The sequence below is a fragment of the Notothenia rossii genome (genome assembly GCF_949606895.1).
Source record: "Notothenia rossii genome assembly, chromosome: 11".
In the NCBI taxonomy this organism is placed as follows: domain Eukaryota; kingdom Metazoa; phylum Chordata; class Actinopteri; order Perciformes; family Nototheniidae; genus Notothenia; species Notothenia rossii.
In genome coordinates, this window is record NC_136910.1 from 43,980,135 (window position 1) to 44,003,958 (window position 23,824).

The 23,824-nt window shown below is 40.2% G+C and overlaps 1 protein-coding gene across 11 annotated transcripts in view; it reads left to right on the forward strand.

The window, feature by feature from the left end:
- Positions 1 to 23,824, forward strand: part of rgs3a (regulator of G protein signaling 3a) — a 141,882-nt gene that overhangs the window by 63,981 nt on the left and 54,077 nt on the right. For 10 of the 11 annotated variants that reach the window (XM_079658726.1, XM_079658730.1, XM_079658718.1 and 7 more), the window contains 2 exons: positions 1,408 to 1,451; positions 17,050 to 17,184. In XM_079658726.1, coding sequence (XP_079514852.1) covers positions 1,408 to 1,451; positions 17,050 to 17,184 — 179 coding nt within the window. Of the gene's footprint in view, positions 1 to 1,407; positions 1,452 to 5,841; positions 6,071 to 17,049; positions 17,185 to 23,824 lie in introns of those variants that run through there. The other variant, XM_079658720.1, reaches the window with a different exon arrangement.

Genomic DNA, 23,824 nt, shown 5'->3' on the forward strand with positions numbered 1-23,824 from the left:
GTGTGCATGTATGTTTTTTAGTATACTCTTCTTTGCTATGCAGAGTAATCTGAGCCAAGGCTTAGAGGCTTAACATTTTGGCAAAGAAAGCTAAATGCTGTTGGACTAGGCCCAAGTAAATCTGGATTAAGTCATTTGAGGAAGGAATTCATGATTCGGAGACCCCCTCCACACACGGTTTAAGACATATAAAATACTACTTTGAATAACTACTTTTTACCAAGTTGGTAAAATTGATTTGAGCATATGGGAATAGGCCTAATGTTCTTTTACAAAACAACTGGAGTGATTTTATCTATCTGAAAGTTCTTCTGATGAAACATACTGGCAGCTTTAAAAATATATATGATACAACAGGGTAAGCTTTAGGTTGTATCTACCTTGTGATTGACAGGTTGCAAACACTGCAAGCTGGTCATCCGGATAGACGTTTAGCAGTTTGTATCCTTTAACTGCGCTCCCCTTTCGTCAAATATGGCATTTCATGCCAAACCTGAGGCTTGAAAACACAGCGCAGTAAAAACGCAGTATTTTAAGGTGTCCGAAAATGACAATAAAATAGCGGTATGCAACGTGTGTGAAGCAGAAATCCTGCAGCTCCACCCGCTGGGACGGACCGGTGAGCGGAGCAAAACACACACTAAGAGTTAGACCTAACACACTTAGCTATTTTATCTACCTCTGGAACAAGCTAAACTAGTTAGAAATATGTTTATTCTTCACTGTCGGGTCTCTCATTACTGGATCAGACATAATATGAATATGAATAATTGTAAACCTCATCCCAGGGTGAAACTACTCCCTAGTGTGATATTGATCATCAGAAAGGATCATCAGTCAGTCAAAATGTTGAATCGTGTGAGCACTCACTGAATATAAAACATTAAACATCGCCACAACAAGCGTGTGTGTGTGTGTGTGTGTGTGTGTGTGTGTGTGTGTGTGTGTGTGTGTGTGTGTGTGTGTGTGTGTGTGTGTGTGTGTGTGTGTGTGTGTGTGTGTGTGTGTGTGTGTGTGTGTGTGTGTGTGTGTGTGTGTGTGTGTGTGTGTGTGTGTGTGTGTGTGTGTGTGTGTGTGTGTGTGTGTGTGTGTGTGTGTGTGTGTGTGTGTGTGTGTGTGTGTGTGTGTGTGTGTGTGTGGGGTCACTCGATTAACACCATTTATCTTGACTCCTGACCTATGCTCCTGACCCACAGGCATGTCTCGCAGATTGCTACTTAAGTGAATTGTGGATGGATGCCAATAGGGCTGACCTAAAGTAAAAGCCTTCCATCAATAAAAAGTATTTTAGCGAAATCCTGATTGGAAATCAATGACCCCTGAAGGAAGCACGTTACAAATGAAACGCTGTAAATGAAGTTGGGTGGTTCTCAAAATTAAAGTTTCCTGTTTTGTTTTGTCTTACAGATTACGCTGAAGAACTGAGGTTCTACCTTATTCACATGACAGAGGTAAGAGAAAGCCTTGTGTGAGTTTTAAACAAAATGAGGGTCTAATGTGAGAAGCCTATTTTGTGTGTGAGCCAGAGGGGCTACTGAGGCTGTGGATAATCACGTTAAAGGCAAGACACTAGAATTAGCAGAAGGCTCTAATGAAAATATATTTTTATGTGTGCCTTTCTCAGATCCAATGTCACACACACACACACACACACACACACACACACACACACACACACACACACACACACACACACACACACGCACACGCACATGCACACACACTTTATATTTTTGTACATACATCGTAAACAATTAAATACTGAAACACAAACTTTAAATATTTGTAATCCTATTTCATTATTAAAAGTGTTTTATATATTCCCACCTAAAACAATCCTCATTTTAAACAAGGCTGTGGAAACAAGGTGCACTAAACTATGTTGCCTGGAGATAGTGCTATTCAGTATAAAACAATTAGAATGAGTCAAGATATTATATATCTATTGATTTACATTCCAATGTTTTCATTTATGAAAACTAGTCATCCTTTCTCCCATCTGCTGTAGCACCTCTCAGGCTGTCATTTTAAGTTGAAAGGCTTTGGGCATAATGAATATTTCATCGTTGTGATCATTCACTGATAACTGTAATGGCACTTTAAAGGCTTAAACTTTTTATTGTTTAAGCTGCATGAAAGATATATGGCCATGGCTGGAATCTGGTAGTTTGAAAATGTATGTTCCCATATAGCTCAAAGGAAACAGTATATTGTTGCCTTAAAGATGTCAAATGTAAAAAGAATACACTGAAACTCTAAGAGTAACTGCACGTTAAAAAGCATTTTTTTGGTTTAAAAATCGTAGTTTTAATTAGATTTTTATGGGACCCAGCTAGGTGAATTTCTTTCTTCAGGGCTGCTCTACGTAATTAGTTTTACAAGCCAAAATATCACTGTCTGTCCTGCCCGCAGCCATTAAGGCGTTTAGACCGTCGTCTTCAGATAAAAAATCTAATGAAATCAGCTGCATTCAGACAAAGAAGGAGGATTTGATCTGACCAATACTTTATAGGTATGAAGCCTGTTTGTCTGCCTTAACATTGTGTATGTGTTCCTGGCAATTCTTCTGTACCTAATGAGCATTTTGAGCAGATGGTTGTCAATCATTTCTTTGTTTTTCTTTTTTGCATTTTTGAACTGGAGAAATGTGTGTGGGAATGAAACTGCAGCTTTATCTCACTTTCAATGTTGCCATACATTATGTTTTCATCAGTAATCACATTTCGGTTCTACCATCTCACATCTTTCAACCTTATTTAGTTCAAGTGTAGAAGATGTAAAAAACTGACATTTTCTTCTACGCTCTGTGTCTGGAGACCTTTCCATCATCGCCTCCAGCCAGATTTACCTTGATGTGAAGCATGTTATCTAACAGAGCATACAAGTGTGCTTAAGCATGCTGAGTATAAGCCAAGCAAATTCATGGTTCATGTATTTATAAGAATATGTAGCCGGGTGATACAATGGCTTGGGTAGAGTTTATGTTCAGAGTCATTTTATTAAGTGGTTAATCCAGTTTTCTAATAGTAGAATGTCTGTTACCAAACATATATAGTTTTAGCTTTTCAGCATCTTCAAATCTGTATTTCTTTGGCCAAGGAGGTAATAATACAACCGTTTTTTATGGTAGCCTGATTTAAATTCACTATCAGAAACCACAACAGGAAAATAGAATGAGAGCACATATTTTGTTGTGCTCTATTTGAACTGATACTGACCTAATACATTGGTTTGGATTGACCTCTCTACCACACCCTTTGCACTCGATACACTCTTTAGTTTGACAAATCCCTGATACTTAAAAATGTCATAAACTGTACAACTCAAAATACATAATATGGTGAATCTGGGAAACTCAGCTCATACATTTCTTCCCAAAACAAGGTCATCTTTCTTTTGAGTCTTTTGAAAAAACATTGTACAACATTTAAGTTCCTTAAACCTTCCTTAAACTGAATATATTATGTCTCAAAAGTGTTTTAACAATTAAGCTGAAGAATCTGCTCAAGGGGCCATATTCTGCCTTTTCCTTTTTACTGCAATTTCTTGTGGCCAATATCTGCTCGTATGGATAATCTTTTCACAGAGAGACTCGATAAACCCCGTAGCCCTGACTCCTGCTCCACACACACACATACATTGTCACAGTATTTTTGCTTTGAAATGTGCCGCATAGCAGCTTATGAATCTTTTAGAGAGCCTTTTTTTATCGGAAATTCCAGACAGAATGAGAGATGCCCGAGATCTGTCCCGCCAGGCTAGAAAAGAGGAAGGAAAAAGCTTCAACACTATTTAGACTATCCAATTAGGGGAATGTATTAAAATAAAACCTCTTGCATAAGAAAGCATGAAAGAGAAAGTGAGATAGTTTGAGTAGAAAGGCAGATTTGTGATTTTATATATGCGTCACAGGAAAACAGAATTGCTCGAATGGTGGTATCATCTCAGCTAAAATATGTTTGTGTTTGTTTTTGTTTGTGTGTGTGAATTTGTTTCCATTCAAAATGCACTTGGCTCAGCTTTATTTCTCTATCCCTCCTGTCAGCTGCCTCCCCACATACAGAGTGTGCATTCATCTATTATAGTTGATACACCTGTCAGCAGTTAATTTCAAACCTCAGGGAGCAAACAGTAGCCACAATGAAACGCTGCATGCAGTTCACTCATACTGTAACTCTTATCTCTCACATTTACTGTAAGATATACTTTTTAAAAGATACTTTGTTTTCATAACTCCATATGCAGTTTAAATCTATGCTGATGCATTATGAAATAATTAGGGATGCTCCGATCGCCGATCGCCGAAATCAGTATCGGCCGATACCGATCGCCGATCCGATCATGTGGGCGGGGCCTAAATGGAAGATTTAAACATCACTTTAAATCTTCCATTTAAAGTGATGTTTAAAACTCAGTTAATGGGGCTCATTCACAGGAGCTTCCACAAACAACAATCAACTTAATTATTACATTCAAATGAATTACATTATTCAAGTTTTCATTCACTTTGGATAATAACACGGGAGAAATGAGCGGAAGCGCTCTCTTTTCCTCTCTCTCTCTCTCTCTCCCTCTCTCTCTCCCCCTCTCTCCCTCCCCTGACAGCCTGTCAGTATCTCATGCAGCTGACTGATCCAGTAAGGAGTAAACATATTTCTAACTAGTTTAGCTTGTTCCAAAGGTAGATAAAATAGCTAAGTGTGTTAGGTCTAACTCTAATTAGTGTGTGTTTTGCTCCGCTCACCGGTCCGTCACAGCGGGCGGAGCTGCAGGATTTCTGCTTCACACACGTAGCATACCGCTATTTTACTGTCTTTTTCGGACACCTTAAAATACTGCCAGACCGGTGAAGCCATTTTGGCGAGCTTGTTTTGCCGCGCTCAGAGAAAAGTGTCATGTATTTTACGTCATGTGATCGGCTCTCACGATCGGCCTTTATAGAGAGCAGAATATCGGCCGATCTCGATCGGTGACCGATCGATCGGAGCATCCCTAGAAATAATCAATGAAGGCACTCTCTGTGATTTGGTGTACACATAAAATGGAAGATTTAAGTGATGACAGAGTCTTTACAGAGTGGTTGACCTTCTGGTCCTGCTAGCAGGGCACACTGTTGTGTGAGGCAGAACAGAATGTGACCTGGATGGAGAGAGGGATCAGTGAGGATGAAGGCATGAATGACTTTGGCTCAATGGATCGAGTCATTTGATTGGCTCGATGGAAGGAGAGAATTCTTGACTCCGACTTAATGCAGGTTTTTATCTTGCCTGGAACACCCCTAATACACACTGATACACTGTTCCTAACTTGAAGACACTTCTGGAAATCCATCTGCTCTGATTCACAAGCGACCACACGGCAACATATGTGGCTCCTACTCATCACCCCATAAAATGTACTTCTCATGCAGCGGACCTCTTCACTAGAGCTCTTCATCATAGGGAATCATAGTATCTCCTCCATGTCTCGTCCGTTCTTCTGTCCATTGTTTTTATTTCGAGGCAGACATGCATCTTTGAAATGGTCTCTTTGCACATTGGACTTTCAATGAGTTATTTAAAAGATGTTAGCAAAGATTGAGGAAGGATAGCACTTCAATTCAGCAGCAGTAGGAAAATGACTCCTGTAGTTTCTCTAAAAGTTTTGAGTAAACCACTTCAGTTTCCTCCTTTCTAAGTCCGCTCCCCTCCTTTAGTCTACTCCTGCCCTTCTCTTCCATCGCTGGAGGTCATTCTATTTTAGCACTTTCTCAAAACGGAACTGATCTAACCCAGATTTACACGTGGAGGGAGATTGTGTGTGTTTGGGGAGGTGCAATTGTGTCTCTGCAAAGTCAATTGCGTGCGTGTGTCAGCGAAGCAGGAAGAGAGGAAGCAAGAAAGCATTGTATAGGTGATTGAGGAACACAGAGAACGAGGATAAATACCGTTTGAAATTATTGTCCAGCGGATTGCGTCAGGGTCATCGCAGAGTCACCATGGGCAACTTGGTAGATCGGGTCGGGCCTAAGAAGAGGTTTGTTAGAGAGGCCAGCTCTCTACAGAAGCACCTGCTATCTGACTCCGGAGACGTAAGTCCTACTGATTGATGTTTCGGCTCAGGGGGCATTCAAAGGTTAGGAGAGGGAGATTTGTATCGTTAGCACTGTGTAGATCAACGGCATGAAACAGGAAGTATTGTTACCTTAATTTTGTCATAGAAAGAAAAACCACGTTGCACGTATACAACTCTTTATGACTGAAGGTGACACTCCAAGGTCTCGAGTGAGTTGTATTAAAAATCATATGTATTTGTGTGTATGATTAGCTTATTATATGTCAAACTTAATACATTTGATCTCAGTAATCAATCAGTGAGCTTTGTGGCCCTGAGGTGACCATGATGACTTTGCCCAGAAACGTATATCTTACTGAATGTTGCTGTTCCTGCTGTTACTATACAAAACGTGCTGTACTGTATACATGTGGCTTTGATCGTTCCTTTTGATGGGATGCTTCCAGTTAAAGCTGAGAATGTCTTTAAAGCTAATGCATTTTCCTTGATTATAATACAATTCTGAATAATTTCCATTTACCAAAGCACAGCAATAACACTGACTCAAACTGCTTATGTAATCTGACCATAGTCTGCATACATTTATGTAATCTATCATATTTGTACTTCTGCATTGGTCAGTTGTTAAGACCTCCTGAACCATGCACCCACATCAGGGTTCTTTTGGAGTTTGCACTTATTGGTTTGAAAATAAAAACGCTCTTGTTGAGAATGATTTGATTGAAAAGTGATGAGATAAGAGGCCCCGAATACAGAGGTATACTGCCAAACTAGGTAAAATCACAGTGGGATGTCTTGCGATTTGGCCGTTAAACACCAAGGGAGTGCTGTAATCAGGCTACACAGCACAGTGTGCATACAAATTGTCATTATCTTAAAGGGTCTGTTCTATAAAAGGTTGCAGTGTTCTTGGTGCGTATGCTGACGTTCATGTGACATATGTGGACAAAGTTATTATGGTGCAACTTAGATTTGATTACTCACTGTTGATGCTTTTTACAGGAATAGAAACACATCTTGAAACATACCCGTATCAAACATAAAAGGATGTACACAAAAGGTGTTTGTTTGCTATACAATTATGCAACAAGATGCCTTTCTCTTATGCATCCCTGTATAAAGTTTCTCCTTGCCTTCAGGGAAATCATTGACTGCATGAAATACAGGCTGTCAGTTTCAGTCTGACGGCAGGGTGTGAATGATATGCACCCAGGGGCTTTTGTCAGCAACATCCCCACTTTATGGTGGTCATCCATAACATGGCTGGGGCAGGAACAGTGTCTCGAGGGTCGGATTGAACTGAGATGTACCCTCTTCCTTCCATTTGGCCCTAAACTAAAATCGTACTTTACTTTTATTATCTGATCTGATATGCCAGTAAAGATTGGCAGGAATGCAGTGACAGTGGCTAAACAGCTACATATAATCAAGTAAAGACCTCCATCAAAGCATTTTGATTGCATTTAGATCTACAACCACCAACAATTTACCCGGCAGCATTGGTTCCAGTAATGAGAGTATTCCCCATGAGGTGTACTAAACCGTGGTTTACGTGTCTGGTGCAGGGCAGATGATAACAAGACTATTCCAATTATTCACTTTATGTGAGTGTGTTATTTACAAATGAATAATTGATCTTTCATTTTTGTTAGCCAGACCAACAGTATTTTCCAATTATTTCACAGTAGGAGCCATTCAATTAAAATCATAATAATCACACATTTTTATTGTCACCCTAACTATCTAAATCACAAATAAAATGATACAAACTGGTGTTTATTGACCTAAAAGCTAACCTTATCTAAGACTCGCGATGCTTTCATGCTTATGCAATAAAAGCCCAATTGATACAGTCATGTGAAAACGATAAGAAGAAAAGTGAAATGGTTCGATGAACTCACTGACTGGGTTATGATCTTGACTAAAGACAAGATTAGTGTTGCTAAAAAAAGCCAACTGAGAAAACTTTTTGGAAACAGTACATGACTTCAGAAATCTTCTTCTTGGCCCAGTCATGTGCTTATCACCCTCCCCGGTGGCTCTAGGAAGGGCCCCGGGTCAGCTTCAGTCTGCATGCTCATTTCATGGCTGCTATGTCTGGACAAACCACAGAAGAGCTCCTAACTGGAAACAAGAGAAACAAACTAGAAATAGATGAAAGAGTGTGGGAAAGCCACTGAGTTGAGAGGAAATTACATTCCTTTCTTTTTTTTTGTGGAACATAAAACATTCTTTTGTTTGAATGTGTTGTGCAATTAATTTGTTGCTTAATTAATGGTTACCTTTTGGATCACATACTGGATAGTAACAAACATGGAGCCAGAACCTATAAACCAGCATTACAGGGACAACACGTCAACTCCAACCGGCATTGGGTTTTAACGTATTTTGAATTAGATTACGCTTTATTATTTTGTGTCCACCTCCAGTGTAGAGTAACACACTCACACTCACATTGGCTTTTGATTATATAGATTTCTGGTTCAGGAATGTGTGTCATAAGACAGTCATGCATTACGACCAGACTTGACCTACATTACTTTACCCTGACCTAACCAGATCTTTTGATGTTCAGATGTTTGACTGGTAGCCATGACTATGCAAATGTGTTTGTTGAAATGTTTCACTGGCACTGCAGAAAAAGTCACCAACGTCTTTGCGATACAACCTCCCACCATTTTTATTTTTTATTTAACCTTTATTTAACCAGATAAAAGCATTGAGATACAATCTCATTTTCAATGCTGAGCTGGCCAAGAAGGCAGCAACGTTACACATAACACATAACACCAACATATAAGATAAAAAAGCAGTCACTACATTGTGCACATTAGGACAGTAAGAAAGGCACACTACTTATTACCATGGGTATCGTGAGCAAATTCCATTACAAAAAAGTCAATAGATAGAATGTTGAAACATTTCACTGCAAACCAAAAATGGCAACCTCGTAGAATTGCTCGTGAAGAAGTCTGAGGATCACTTACATCTATTTGTGTCATCCTCTGGGGACCACAAATATGTGTACAGAATTGAATAGTTATCCATAAAATGTTGAGATGTTTTAGTCTGTACTTAAATGGTAGACCAACTATCTCTAGACCCATGCCACTGACATGACAACATAAGGGAGAAGCAACAATTCAAAAAGACCACAAAGGAGAGATGATGACATAGACAATACCAGAAAAAGAGACTGTGAGTGGTCAATATCCAGTACAAGACAACAAGAGTCAGCTAGCTGCTTAAGCTTCATTACCTCCTGTTACATGTCTCGTTATTCGAAGCCACAAATCCATTAACTGCTGTGGTTACAAAGCCACATGCTTAGAAGTGATTCACTAAAGCCCACTGTGAAGAAATGGCAGAGAAGATGAAGGTTTTGTCTATTGGCTTTAGGCCCAAAGGATACAGCTATAGTGTGCACTTGTTTAAGTAGGACTATGAGATAATAGAGCAATGGCGTGCTTGTAGTTTTATCTGCAATGATTGGGACTCGTCACGATACCATGTTCAGCACGTTCAGCACCAGTAAATGGGCTATGACTAATATGCTATGACACTGTTTCATGTAACGATGTATAGGGACTTGCTTTGAAAAAATCAAACTCTAATCTGTTTACATTATATCCATGAGCGGATATGTTATGAACACGTGATATAAAAGGCACTTGGTTTTACCATTCCTGCTACTTTGGCTTTGCAAAATATATACATGATGTATAGTTATTTCAACTGTATATGGGTTATTTAAAAAAATATGATGCCTGAATGCCCATTCAGCAGTTTTACGTGCATTAACTGTCACTGAAACCATGCTAACCTGTGTTCAGGCAGCTTAGGTGAGCTGTCTTTACAGCGCCCCAATGATACAGTGAAAGCTCTCCTGCCAGATGGCTCGGGGGGAGGGCTTCAACCAGGGAGCACTTTAATCAATCTGATTAAGGGGAAATGCTGCCTGTATTTTTAGCCACTCCATGGCAGGCCAGTAGCCATTCATTGAATTTTGTTTCATTAGCTCTCATGTTTATCTCGTGGACGGGTGGGTTTATAAACAGGGATGAACCAAAGTAGGAGCTAAAATAAGGAATCCATTAGCTATTTTAGCTAATAAGGTTCTTTAGTAAATATTCTTATGAATAACTGAATAGTCACTCTGTTATTCCAATAATAAAGACTTCATTTATGACCTGACTCTGCTGCCGAAACTAATTACAATTTATCTTGAAAGGGTTATTTGTTGTTTCTAGCCAGATGTTGTTCAATTCCAAGAAAAAACATGATCTTAAAATGAAAATCCCTAAAGACCTGATTCCTCAGAGAGAGGGAAATTCCGACAAATTCCTTCCAAGCTAAAAACAGTAAAAATAATTATCCATATAATTCAATTATTAAATATACCTCCATATTATCAAAATATGGAAAACTATTTGATCCCAGTGGATATATATGATGTTATTTTTTAAACAAAACAGTGATTCACAAGTGTTTATTTTAACTTAAAGAAAAACAAACATTTTGAATGATAGACTAAAGTAAGACAGCACTTAGTGTAGATCTAGCTTAAACTAAGAGAGCTGTCCTCGCAAATGGCCAAATTATCGAAAGCTCCAGCTGGCTCCTAAAACATGTGCTCTGTGACCAGCTGTCAACAGTTTACTCATTTGCTGGCATGACTGATTATTTTAGGTGATTTAATGCGATGATGTGCATGTCACTCTCAGGACAACCATCCCAGATAGATGCAATAATGCTCAGTTACTGTAGGCAGCAAAGCACAGCAATTGTGTAATAATGGTAAACATGAAAGAGAGAAGGAAATATATTGCTGTAATTGATAGCTAGAGACAGATCAATCATCATTGGTAGCCTCCTAGCAGAGCATAATTCAGTTTAAGATATGATGCTAAAAAATGCACCACTACGTATGCTGTATTACGTGCATCAAAAGTGACTATTGTTGATGGTGTTCTACATCTCTCATCATCCGTTATCCCCCTCCCTCGTTTTCTCTTTACATGTACCTAAGACTAAATGTGCATGATGTCAGTAAGTGGTTTACAGTATAGTATGCTTCACGACCCTCATATTTACCCACCAAGGCTGTGTAAACATACACATTTCCTCTCTTTGTCAGATTAAGTAAGCCCTCAAGCAGCTCTGAGACCTTTGCTTTGCTATGACTCAGAGTAGAGTCCCAGCTGGTGTCCTTTCTGATTAATTATTTTATTAATTTAATGTTACAAAAGCTAAAGTAATAATGTACTGTAAAAAGTTGTACTCATAAGGGTTTTTGTGTGTGAAAGTGTCTGGGGATTCAGGTGCATGCATGCCTCTGGGAACATGAACTGCTCTATCACAGATGTGTTTTCTCTAATGTGGGACAGTGTGGAGGTGCCTGGAAAAATCCTGTCCATATGGGACAATGTTCCCTGGAAAGCCTGAACGTTTGCATTATTTCCCCAGCATTACTCAACCCAAGTAATTATTATTATTGCTTTATTGTTATGGAAGGAAGAGAAACAGAGAAATGGTATCTTAATCAGAACTGAGTATATCACGTATCATATCACTTCTGTTGTGAATTGGGGAGCATGTGTGTTATATTTGTGGTGTTACCAAGTGTAATTAGCATTACATGATTGAAGGTTAATCGTTTGAGTTGTGGCCACGTGTACATTTTCAGAAATTCACTGTATTTGATCACTGCATAAGTAGTGTTGATATACAATCTCTAGTCAACCATGTAATGAAAGGATGACAATTAACTAGGACAAATGCCTATAGCTAAGTATAATAGAAAACTAATGGTCTTGCACTGTTCAATTTACCCACAAATGTCTTTATTTTTTAAAAGATTTCTTTGGGTGCCTTAATTCAAGTACACATGGTCCAGCGCCTGATTTGAACCCAGGTCCTCCCCCAGTACATGGGCCGTCTACCAACTGAGCTATACGATGGCCCTACCCACACCTGTCCGAAGAGGTTTTTCCTGTCCTTTCCTGACCCCTACAAACACAACCTCATAGATTTATGAGATTTAATTGACAGCAATATCATATGGGTTTGCCGGGGCCAGTTCTCTACATTGACGTCTGCGTGTGTGTCCATGTGTTCCAATTATTATGGCGTCTGTGACCCTTATAGACCTGGACTCATTCCAAATGATGTATATCAAAAGACGTCAACAATGATTGGAGTCCATTCTGAAAAAGCCCCCACTTCATCATCTTGTCGTGCAATTGAAAACTGTCGGGCTCAATATCATAATGGCTTTTGGCTTACCAACCTCTCTATCTCGTTTGTGTTTCTTTATCCCTCCCCTTTGACTTGAATATGATGTTATTTACTTTTTCTGTTGAGGAGAATTCCTCTTTTGTTTCTTTCTGCACAAGTTGGCCTCACAGTATTCTGTTCTCCTTCGTCTCAATATACAACATTTACTATCAACAAACATCTACAGTATGCCTTGCATGCAGTTAATTGTATGCTGCACAGTGCTGGGTTTCAATGCATTTACCCTTACATTAGCATCAGCAACAAGGCTTGAACCACCACACTCTGCCAATTGACCCTTTCAGCAGCATTCCCATCTTTAGCAGAACCTTGAGTGTCATTGAAAGAGACAGGTAGTTGAGAGAATGCAACACAGCATGGCATGCCCATGCAGCCAGCACACAGGCATATAAAGTAGCATCATGATTCACAACTGACCAGGGCAGTGAGCGTCAAGTTAAGCCCTGAGGACTCCAGTCCATCTCTGAAGACTTGAACAAAATGGAAAAATCCTATTTATAGTCTGACTCGTGCCTAAAAATGTCAGGATCCAAATTATTTTTACCGACACCGCCGGAAGCAGAGCAACCGAGGTAAATGGAAATGATCAAATTGGAAAATAAATGAATTGGAGAAAAACGTGTACTCGAACACAAAAGGTTACTTTCATTTTGTACTTCAATCAGAAAAGTAAGAATAATGAAAACTATTCAAGTCAATATGCCAGCTGAGGTGTAAGAGGAGCTGATGTGAGTGTGTATTGGTGTATGAGTGCATGAATGACTGGTTGGTACCCTGAGAGCCATAAGTTTTGTGTTTCAATAGAAAATCTAATTACTGAATTTGATCCTGGCATATAGCCAGGGATTGTCATTTATAAAACGTGCTGTACCTGTGTGCACTGATTTATGAGTCTGTGTGTGGGGAAATAGAACATGGAGGCGTTTACTCCATTCAGAATTCTCACCAAAGCCCAAATAGTGCTATGTGGCCATTGTAAAAGAGTATGAAATAGTCTAATGAACGTGAGGCTAACTAAACATGTGCCCATTAAGAACATTTGCGGCAAGAGATCCAAACAGTGCAGCCAATAGAAAGGGATGTAAATGTTCCTTTTTGAACTGAATGAAAGACTAATAAGAACTTTTTAACAACATGTCATCCTTGCATTGGTTCCATTCAATAAACTTAAGTTGCGAAGCCGCTCAAACCAATGTTCATATCCTAGACCAGTGGTTCCCAACCTTTTTTTTACCAAGGCACCCCTGAAAATATTTCTCGACCCCAAGGCACCCCAACTTTTTGTAGATTTAAAAAAAAAAAACACTTCAGAGCTTAAACTAAAAACCATAAATACACCATAAATTTGTTTTCAAATGTGTATTTAATTGAATAGAACATTTTATAGAACAAATAATGTATTCACACATAATAACAAGAACCAGACAAAAAATGTCAACACCATTTCTATGATGAATTCAATATTATAAAAAGGCCTACTAAGTAAGCTCTTTTGTTTTGGCTGAAAATAGTAGGCCTACCTGTGTAAAAACACGAATACATATCAATACAGTTATTATTTTACATTTGGATTTCAAAAGAGGCAGGCCTATGATCACTTAGATTAAATAATAACTTAATAGAATTGGAGGGATGAAACAATGCTCTCTGACCTGACTGTGGCCATGTGACTCATCAACCACATCCCAAATATGAAACATTCTGCATTTCGCTATCCAGATAATACTGATTGACAAAATCATAAATCATACATTTATAAGAAAGGCACACCAATTAACATCCAAACATAAACATTTCTCAGACCGTTACACGGTGCTAGGGCGACACTTGTGCCTGCTTTTGTGAGCAGAGTCTCTTGATGCGTGGGGGGATAGTGGACAGCGCAACGCGGAGGTCCTGCTCCACTGACAGCCGGGTCCGGGTCTTGTTTTTGACATATGCGAGTGAGGAAAACGCCAGCTCGCACAAGTAGGAGGTTGGAAACTGTAAAAGCACCTTGATGGCACTCTCTGAGAGGGATGGATACTCGTGTCCCACAAGCAGCCAAAATATATCCAGACACAAGCTGTGTCCCAATTCAGCGGCCGCATCCTCCTGAGGATGCATTCGGAGACCGCATACGTCACTTCCGCCAAACAAAGGCTGTCCCAATAAAAAAAAAAGACAAGACTCCTCCGAATGCGGCCCGCAAATGCAGCCCTCTTTCCCCAGATTTAGAGGATACATCTGTACACTCCGCGGTCTACCATATCCCAGAATGCAACGGGTGAAGGTGACGAATGAGTTTTAAAAAAAATATATGGCTTGTAACGCCCCATCAACGGCTACAACGGTTTCAGCTGGATTCGTTTTTAAATGTACTCACCCAAATAGTAAACGACATGAAAGAAAAGTAAACCTATTTAATTTGTGTATTTAAATATACGAGCAATTGGAGATGTCTTCTTTATATTACATACATAAAATAATATGAAGTGAAAATATTTCTAAACCCTGTTTGGTTTTCATATTGTTGGGATTCATTATAAAGCTAATTTATTTATTTAACTGCTTTTGTTATACAAATCTTACTGCAACAATTTTTTTTTTGATAGGGAGCAAGGAGCAGACTGCGCAATTTATCCAGATGCGCGGGGAGAATGAAGCCCTCTTCACGGGAGGCTGTTGCGACCTCGGGAAAATAATTTAAACATAACACCAAAATAAGTACAGCTAGATCTGACTCCATATTGAACAGTTTTGAAAACAGTTTTGAAAACAGTTTGAAAACAGTTTGAAAACAGTTTGAAAATATTTTGCCTAGTGTCAGAAATGATGACCGGCACTTGTGACTGCAGCTGGTTGCTAGGTGACGGGGGCGGCAAAATGTAGGGGTAACTGCCGGTGACGTACAAGGACATGCTCCGTAGACCGTCTCATTTCGCAGTCCGCGGAGGACCCAAGCTGGGTCCTCCAGGGACTGCGAGGCTAGGTCCTCAGGAGGCTCTGAATTGGGACACAGCTGTAGTTCCCCGTGCTTCAGTTTCAGGGAGCGGTCCATAGATAACTCTGCGAGTTCATCCTGAGCTCTGCTGTTTAAACTTGTGGCTGATATTAATGTTATTTTAGACTTCTTTTGCACTGCTGTTCCATCATGTTCTGTCATCCCTGCCTGTGTTGTTGAGGGCTGGGGTGCTTCTTTATTTATTGTCACTACGTAACGATCCATCTTGAAATTATTTGGCGCGAGGATAAAAAGCTGCTCTGCACACCGTAAACAATGACGGCTGACGTAAATCATGAGAATTTAAGCTGTTTAATATTTCTAAATCTGAGCAATATATGTTTTATTAGCTTATGAACTCCATTGTACATGTAATAAAATAAAGTGTATATGAAGTGAAGTTTATTAAGTGAGAAAAAAATGTGGAACATAAAAATACGTTTTTTTGCGGCACACTTGGACAGTGCTCGCGGCACCCCAGTGTGCCGCGGCACACCAGTTGGGAACCACTGTCCTAGACATTGTACTCCCATTAACTTGGTTGTGCAGGGTTAAAGGGGATTTATTTGCAAAAATGCAATATCATGTTTTGTTTAGTGTATGATCACCTGAAACTAAGAATCAATGCCTTTCCTTTCACTATACAAAGCAGGTCCTCTTCTACAGAGTCATTTAGTATGTTTTATGTTACCTGAAAGCCACAATATGTTCTACATGTTTGGAAAGTGAGGAATGAGCAACATATATTTATTTGGTTGCAATCTGCAATTTCACCGCTTGATGCCCATACATCCTACACACTGGACCTTTTACACTTTTTAAGAGGTCCTCTCAGAATCCAAATTAGGATGGATGATTTTTGTAAATTACATAAAAAAAATTAATACGATCTGTCATTTATCGAAAGTGCGTTGCTGGGATCATGACCAAAAAGCAAATGGGGCCATTAAGTGAGTAGAGATTTAATCTATACATCAGTGAGCTCAAACAAAGATTCTGAATGTCGTGGACAGTCAGCCGAGGGGTATTTATGTCCTTTTTAAGTGAAAAGATGTGCCAACTCAAACTACACTGCTGCTTGTTAAATATTTATTATCTTGTATTTCCCAGCACGGGTGTATTGATTTGTACTCTTTTAGGAGTGCCATAGTGCCATTGGACACATAATCATTTCGTCAGCATATCAAATTCTGCCTGAAGTGGATACTAGCCATTATCTAATTTCACTAATGCTGGCATTTTTGTTAGCCAGACGCCTGTGCAGCTTTACAGTTCAAGGTGACATGTAAACTAAGTTCAGATGACATCTGAATGTGCAAAAATACAAGTCTGAGATGAAACGTGCATATAATGACACTAACTTCAAAAGCTGGCACATACACACACATTGCATCACCTCTGAAACTGTACTTACATCTGTTACTCACTTTTCTATTGTCTAGCACTTACTAAGCTCACTTGCACACACACACACGCACACGCACACGCACACACGCACGTTGCTTTACCTTGAGGGCTCATTCATTCTTTTTCATTCATACTTGCTAGTGTAATCTTCCTGTACTTTGTGCGCTCATGCTTTACTTTTTTGAAGGGTTAGGCTACTTCTTCTCTGCTTCTCTGACAGTACATGCCTAATTGCCTGACGTCTCTTCCTCCACCCCTCTTCCTCCTCTGCCTCTTCCTCTCTCTCTCTCTCTCTCTCTCTCTCTCAGAAGTGTGACTGCCTGCTCAGCCTGGAAGTATATTCAGCAGACCAGAAGCGCCGTGTGTGTCAGTGCCTGAAGGACAACATTGACAAGCAGCTCCAGCTTCACAGGAGGGAGGCTTCCTTTCAACATTTTGATGAGGTATGCCACATGAACACACACATCTAGGAACATTTCCAATTTTATTTGAGGACAAAGATAAATAACTAAACACATGAACACATGGAAATTCGTATATATGTGCATTCCCCCATCCCGGATACCTTCGGAGCACCATACTCTTCCAAGCATCACACTCGCTTTCCTGCAGCTCATATTACCACCATTGTGATTTTCCACTTAGCTCTCACATTTCTTTTGCCAAGTTTAATGCTGCCTTTTATCTGGCTGGATTTAAGTGTCAACTCACTGCATTTAATCATTTTTTTGCTCTGTTCAGTAATGCCAAAAGAGGGAGGTTTTCAAGCGCTTTGTGTATTTTAATATAACTTTGCCTCATGAATTGTATTTATTGTGGTCATCCTGAGGAAAAGAAACTTGGATAAAAACTCTCAAGTTTTTCACTGTGATTTTAGGAAGGAAAACCTTCTCTTTTTTGTCTTCTCATTGACATGTCTGTTTTTATGTTCAGCTTCCATCTCACAGTACAAAGCAGTACTAAGCTGGGGTTAAGTAAGTGCTGCAGTTTTTAAATAAATGTTTTTGAGCTATTTTCACCAGGATGGAGATGAGATATAAGCATGACAGGTCATTTCTAATGCCCATTCCCAGGAGCTTTACTTGCTCTTTCTCAGTTCCATTAATGTAGAAAAAACAGAAATAAACTCATTGGTTTTGCTAATGATAGCAATAGGTTGTTTTCTGACCACCACTCTGCAAGATTGTTAATTTCCTGTGTATGTATAATCTCATCTATTTTTGTAATGTGGCTGAACATGGTAGTGACAACCGCAACCTTCAAAACAGAGTTCTCTTCATGTCCAGGGGTTGTTGTTGGTGTACAGCGTGAACAGGAGGGGGCTGAGCACACAGCCCTGGGGGACTCCGTGTTCAACACTAGAGTTGAGGTGGAATAGACCACTGATCTGAACTGCCTTGGGTCCAGCATATACAGATTGTAGCACCATCTGCATTGAAGTTTAGTCATGCGTCAGTCCACCTGACAAACCTTTAAGCCATTTTCTTTTTTGTCTTTGGCAACCCCTGATGACAATATCTGGCTGTGTAGCTGCTAATGGCTCTAGACATACATATGTATTTAATCTTTTTAGCTGAAAACAGCTGCCTGTTGCAACCAAAAACACCAACTTGGAACTTCCAAGTATTGGATGATTCTCTGTGGGTTTGTCACTATCTGCCACACCTTTCACGTCAAAATACAGACTTCAGTAGCTTGTTCTTTCTAAGGATTCACACTTTTGGAATAAGTAATGTTTATTTGAATCCAACCATGTGCAGAATGTGAAGTTTTCAGCAGTAGTGGTGCATGGTGCTGTTAGGGTTCACTGTAACTGATCTGTAAGTGCTCTGTGGGCTCACTCGAGTGCCCTCGTTAAGTGGCTGACTGCTGCAGAGCGGTGAATGAAATTCTTGTGGGGCATTTGGTCATTCAAGCATTCCTATAACTGAGCAGGACAATCTTTTCAAAAATATTTGTATTTTCCTGTCAAGGAAATGTCTTTTTGGTGACATTTTTGGTGCTGGCGATTTTCGATCTGACAAACTTTGGACAAAATAGAATGTGGAAAAAAGGTAGTTTTATAGTTTAAGATCTGAAGCTGTAATATAAAATATGGGTATTTAATGAATATATTTTAGCAGTGACGTCTTACATTTCAAAGCAGTGCAACCCAGTTAATTTCGCTGAAAGGTTAGAAGGGATAAATAGCTTTGAGTTGAGATGTCACACATGTTGCTCATTAGGGGTTTGTTTCATCAGCACATGAAAGAGAGTAAGAGTGAGAGACTAGTTAACAGTCTATAATGCCTCTCTTTCTACATGAACGCCTATTCATTTGTGTTCATGTTTATGTGTGTGTATTTTTGACATATGGTTTACCCCAAAAGATTCAAGTGTAAACGACGAAGAACTTGGCCTGTAGTTGAATATTCTCCAACATTTTAAGGGTGAATTGTGCCAAAGAAATCAACATATTTAAACATTCATACAAACAATCAATCAATGTATATTTATATAGCCCAATATCACAAATGTTACATTTGTCTCAGTGGACTTCACAGTTTGTACATCGTACAAGGAAAAACTTCCGGAGAAAACCCACAGTTTAAAGGGAAAAATGGGAGAAACCTCAGGGAGAGCAACAGAGGAGGGATCCCTCTCCCAGGACGGACAGATGTGCAATAGATGCCGTGTGTAAATTGAAAAGATAATACATTTGCAACATAGGTAGTCCAAATGTTTGGAAATGCATGTTTGTATAATAGGAAGATGAATCCACGAGGATATCCATCCAGGACTCATGATCCAGGACCACAGCCACGACTCAAGATCAAGGATTCGCGATCCATGACACAGGACCGCAGGATCATCCATGACTCCGGATCCCGGCGTATATAGACACCAAAAAGAAAGAAATTTGGGGAAGCTGGGTTAATCGGAACATGAGAGTACACAGGTATAGACAGAGAGAAGGAAGAAGTAAGATGTCCCCCGACAAACTAAGCCTATATCAGCAAAACTAGGGGCTGAATCTAATCAGCCCTAACTATAAGCTTTATCAAAAAGGAAGGTCTTAAGTGCACTCTTAAAAACTGATAGGGTGTCTGCCGTCCGAACACCAACTGGAAGCTGATTCCACAAAAGTGGAGCTTGATAAGAAAAGGCTCTGGCTCCCATTGTAATTTTAGAGACTCTAGGAACAACCAACAACCCTGCATTCTTGGAACGCAATGCCCTATTAGGACAGTAGGGTATAATGAGTTCTTTAAGGTAAGATGGCGCCTGCCCATTAAGGGCTTTGTAGGCGAGAAGAAGAATTTTAAATTCTATCCTGTGTTCTATAGGGAGCCGGTGTAAGGCAGCCAGGTCTTATCCCCTTTTCCTAACTCTGGTTAATACACGAGCTGCAGCATTTTGAATCAGCTGAAGCGACTTGACTGACTTGTTGGTACACCCTGACAAACAAGAGACATAAGTTATACCACAGCGGCTTTGTACAAATTGCTTTCCTTGCCTGTTTCCTCCTTTGAGCATGTGTGAATAAGGTGTGACGGGCTGACCGAATTATCACATTTACACATATTGCTGTGGTCAATACATTCAATAACTAAACAGCTTGGAAAGCATGCTCTGTCACGAAAGTCAATTCCATTGACTTGGACTGTTTTGACAGAACCGCTAAATTGATCGGTATAAACATGGTAAAAGAAACTGCCATGATTGATTGCTTTTCCAATTTTCATTAGTTTTTAACAAGTTCAATCATTCATGAAGGATATATCATTGCCTCGTCTTTCAAAGCCTTTGTAGCTAATTATGCTTATCAAAGCGTTACCTGTTTTCTCTGGTAAAACCCAGTCAGTCTCATAGGAGGAGGGACCTGTGCCTACCTGCTCTGAAACAACATTTTTGCCTAATAAAAAACAAACACATCCTATGTATTGTTAAGCTAGCCACCACAGCTCAAAACAAATAGTCAGTTGCAGTTTTATACGATAACCCAAGTTTTATTTTATTCAAAAATAAACACCTTAAAATGCCCGCGTAGGATGGACAATCGATTCAGACACTGATAGTGCTATCGCAAATAAATGTTACATTCAAGTGTGCATTGCATGCTTGTCCTGCCCTGTGGAGATATTCCTGTACACTTTCTTTGTGCAGTCATTACAACCTTTTACTGTGAACTCTTATTAAAGGGAAATCTGAACCCCTGAAGGCAAAAATAATACATGTTTAATCATAACATTTTACATCTTGACAAATTAGTTCACTTTTGATTGCATTTCTCCAGAATACCTTTGAGGCAAATATTTTGTATTCAGTCAACTGTGTTTAATTATATGTAAATCAGCAGGAGATGCCTTTGTAGTTGCATATATCTGATGAATGGGAACTTAAAAAATTGTGTTTTGTGTAATTTATTTAGGAAGTTTATTTTATGTAATTGTATATCTGGGTCAATCTTTTTTTAGAGATTGTACATGCATTGGATATATACATTTAAGAAGAGTGAATATCAAAATGACAACAAACACGATTATTAGTCTGCCACAATGCATTAAATAATTATTCAAATGTGTGCTTTGATTTAACCTCTCTTCACAGTCACTATTATAAAATGTAAATAGTTCAAGTTCAAAACATTTCGGAGAATGTTCCAATAATTGGACATGGAGTCATATTCCTTTGGTGGTGCTAAAATAACTTAATTTGTGCCCCATTGTTACTGCTAAGCCTCCACCAGAACATACTCCCTTGTGTTGCAAACTGCATTTGTCCTCTCATGCACAAAGTCCAGTAAATCCAAACTTAGCTGAAGCATGCACTTTACTCAAGAGTAATGTTCAAGTGTGCTGAAAGAGCAGAATCCACTCCAAAGGGAAACAAACATCTTACAGAGCCACGTTGCTTCTTTCATTCATGTTTCTCCAACAAATGGGGTTACTCCGTCACAGTGTGCCTCGGTGCCTCCACTCTGTGATCGCTTTAAATGCTTCCCTTTGGAGATTTTTTTTTTGGATATGAGCCCTTTTCACTCGAAGATTCTTGGAGTCGGGCAAAAAGTTGCCATTTTGTCGTTAGTATGGAGCTTAATTTAAAGTCGGTAATTCAACCCGGAGAGACGTGATTTATGGAATACATATTTACCGTTACACGTCGTATGAATGAAGTGATTGCCATGATAATACAACAGGAGAATGGAATGGTGTTTGGCGATTAGGCCCCGGTTTGCAGGATAATCATTCAGGAGGGAAAGAACCGCTCCGATGGAATCCCCAAAACCAGTGAAGTATAGAATACTGAGATGAACTGAGTTTCTTACCTTGTAGGGTGACTGCGGTGATCTGGGGATGAAATAATAGATTAACATATGTATGCGGCAGGAGGCCGGAATCACTGCCGGAGCTTACGGGTCATGCTGAGACTCTGACGGCCGAAATCAGTGCCGGTCTTATCTGAAAACGACCTGAGGGTCGCCTGGCTAGCAGGGCTTGATTACGCCGCCACGAAGGTCGAACGTCCTGCCGAAGCAGGGATCTTGTTTTTTTAACAGAAACCGAAGTTTACGGTGGCCCACAGTCCACGAGACCGAAGTCTACGGGGACCCGCAGTCCACAAGACCGAAGTCTACGGGGACACACGGTCCCTTCTTCTTCTCTTTTTCTCTCTTTTACTCTCTCTTCTCTTTTCCTCTCTTCTTCTTACGACCTGACGTCGCAGGGTATACATTTTTTTTTACACAGGAACATTTGAACACAGACCGAAGTCTACGGGGACACACAGTCCGCGCAGACACAAAGTCCACAACCTAACGTCGCAGGGTATGCATTTTACACAGACACATTTGAGCACAGGCCTGGGATTAGATACCTGCGTGCAGGAGAATGTAGCCCGTGACATGTAGATGCAACGTGAGACGAGACATTATTCCCTGTGGTCGGGAGCCCACGGACTAGGACAGGGATGCATTTTGAAATCCGATACCATAATGAAACATTTATACGTGTAAACGTGTTATGAACCACCACCAGTTATATGCATAAATACCATAGTTAGGGTCTGAGAGATCGTTGGATGGCCAGCACCGCGCTGATGTCCGGGCGAGTGTAGGATGTGAAGGCAGAGGAGGACCGCCGTCCAGTTGTTGTCGGGAAAAGGAAGAAATACCTTGATTGCGGCAGGTTTGCTGCACCTATCCTGAACGAGCCCTGAAATGCTCTTAAGACACCACCACCAGTTATATGCATGTTTACCATAGGTAAACTGGAGAGATCTTGGATGCCGGCACAAGCCGATGTCCGGGCTAAGAGGGAGATGTCGACAGTGAAATGCAGCCGTTAGCTTGAGTACAATAATGCATGAATATCGTACCCTGGCTTATCATAAGCCATGTGAGCATGAAACCAAATATATAATTGAGGTGCAATATGCGCAGCATACAATAATGTACGCTTAGGTAAATACTGAAACACGACCCGTGATATAGGGCTAGCTTAATTAGCAGTTTAATTACGCCACGGTGAGACATAGATGCTGATATGCTTGATTGGGTGATTAAGACTGTCTTCTATCATCTTACGTGAACTTCTCATTCTCCCTGAAAGAAACCCCCCAAAACCAACGGATGGGCAGCATCCGTGACTGTGTTGAAGCTTGAAACTGCGGTACTTACTGAGCATTGTGACTGGTAGTAGTTACCCGAACTGCATAACTCCATGCTGTAACCCGTTACACCCGACGCTGCCTGGAAATCTCCTTAACCCTGAACTAAAGGCAGCGATGCATATAACGAACATCTCGTGAATGTGTTGCAAACTGCCTCTTGCCAGCGATACCCTGACGCCTGTTTTAGGGGTGAGGCGCAGAGAAAAGAGGCGAGAGCCTGGGCTTTGCAATGAGCCTGCTAGCCGCCTATGACTGGCTACTGAGCCGGGAGGAGAAGTAGTTTCGATGAGATGTAGCTTAAGCCCTGCCTGCCTGCAAGAGGGGTTGTGGTTGAAGCCGGAAATGGGTGAAGCTTTGCAAGCGATGAGGGCCCGTTCCGCGTGAAGGCCGGAAGCGCCGCATTAGAGCGGCCCTGATGCCAGTGATGCCCTC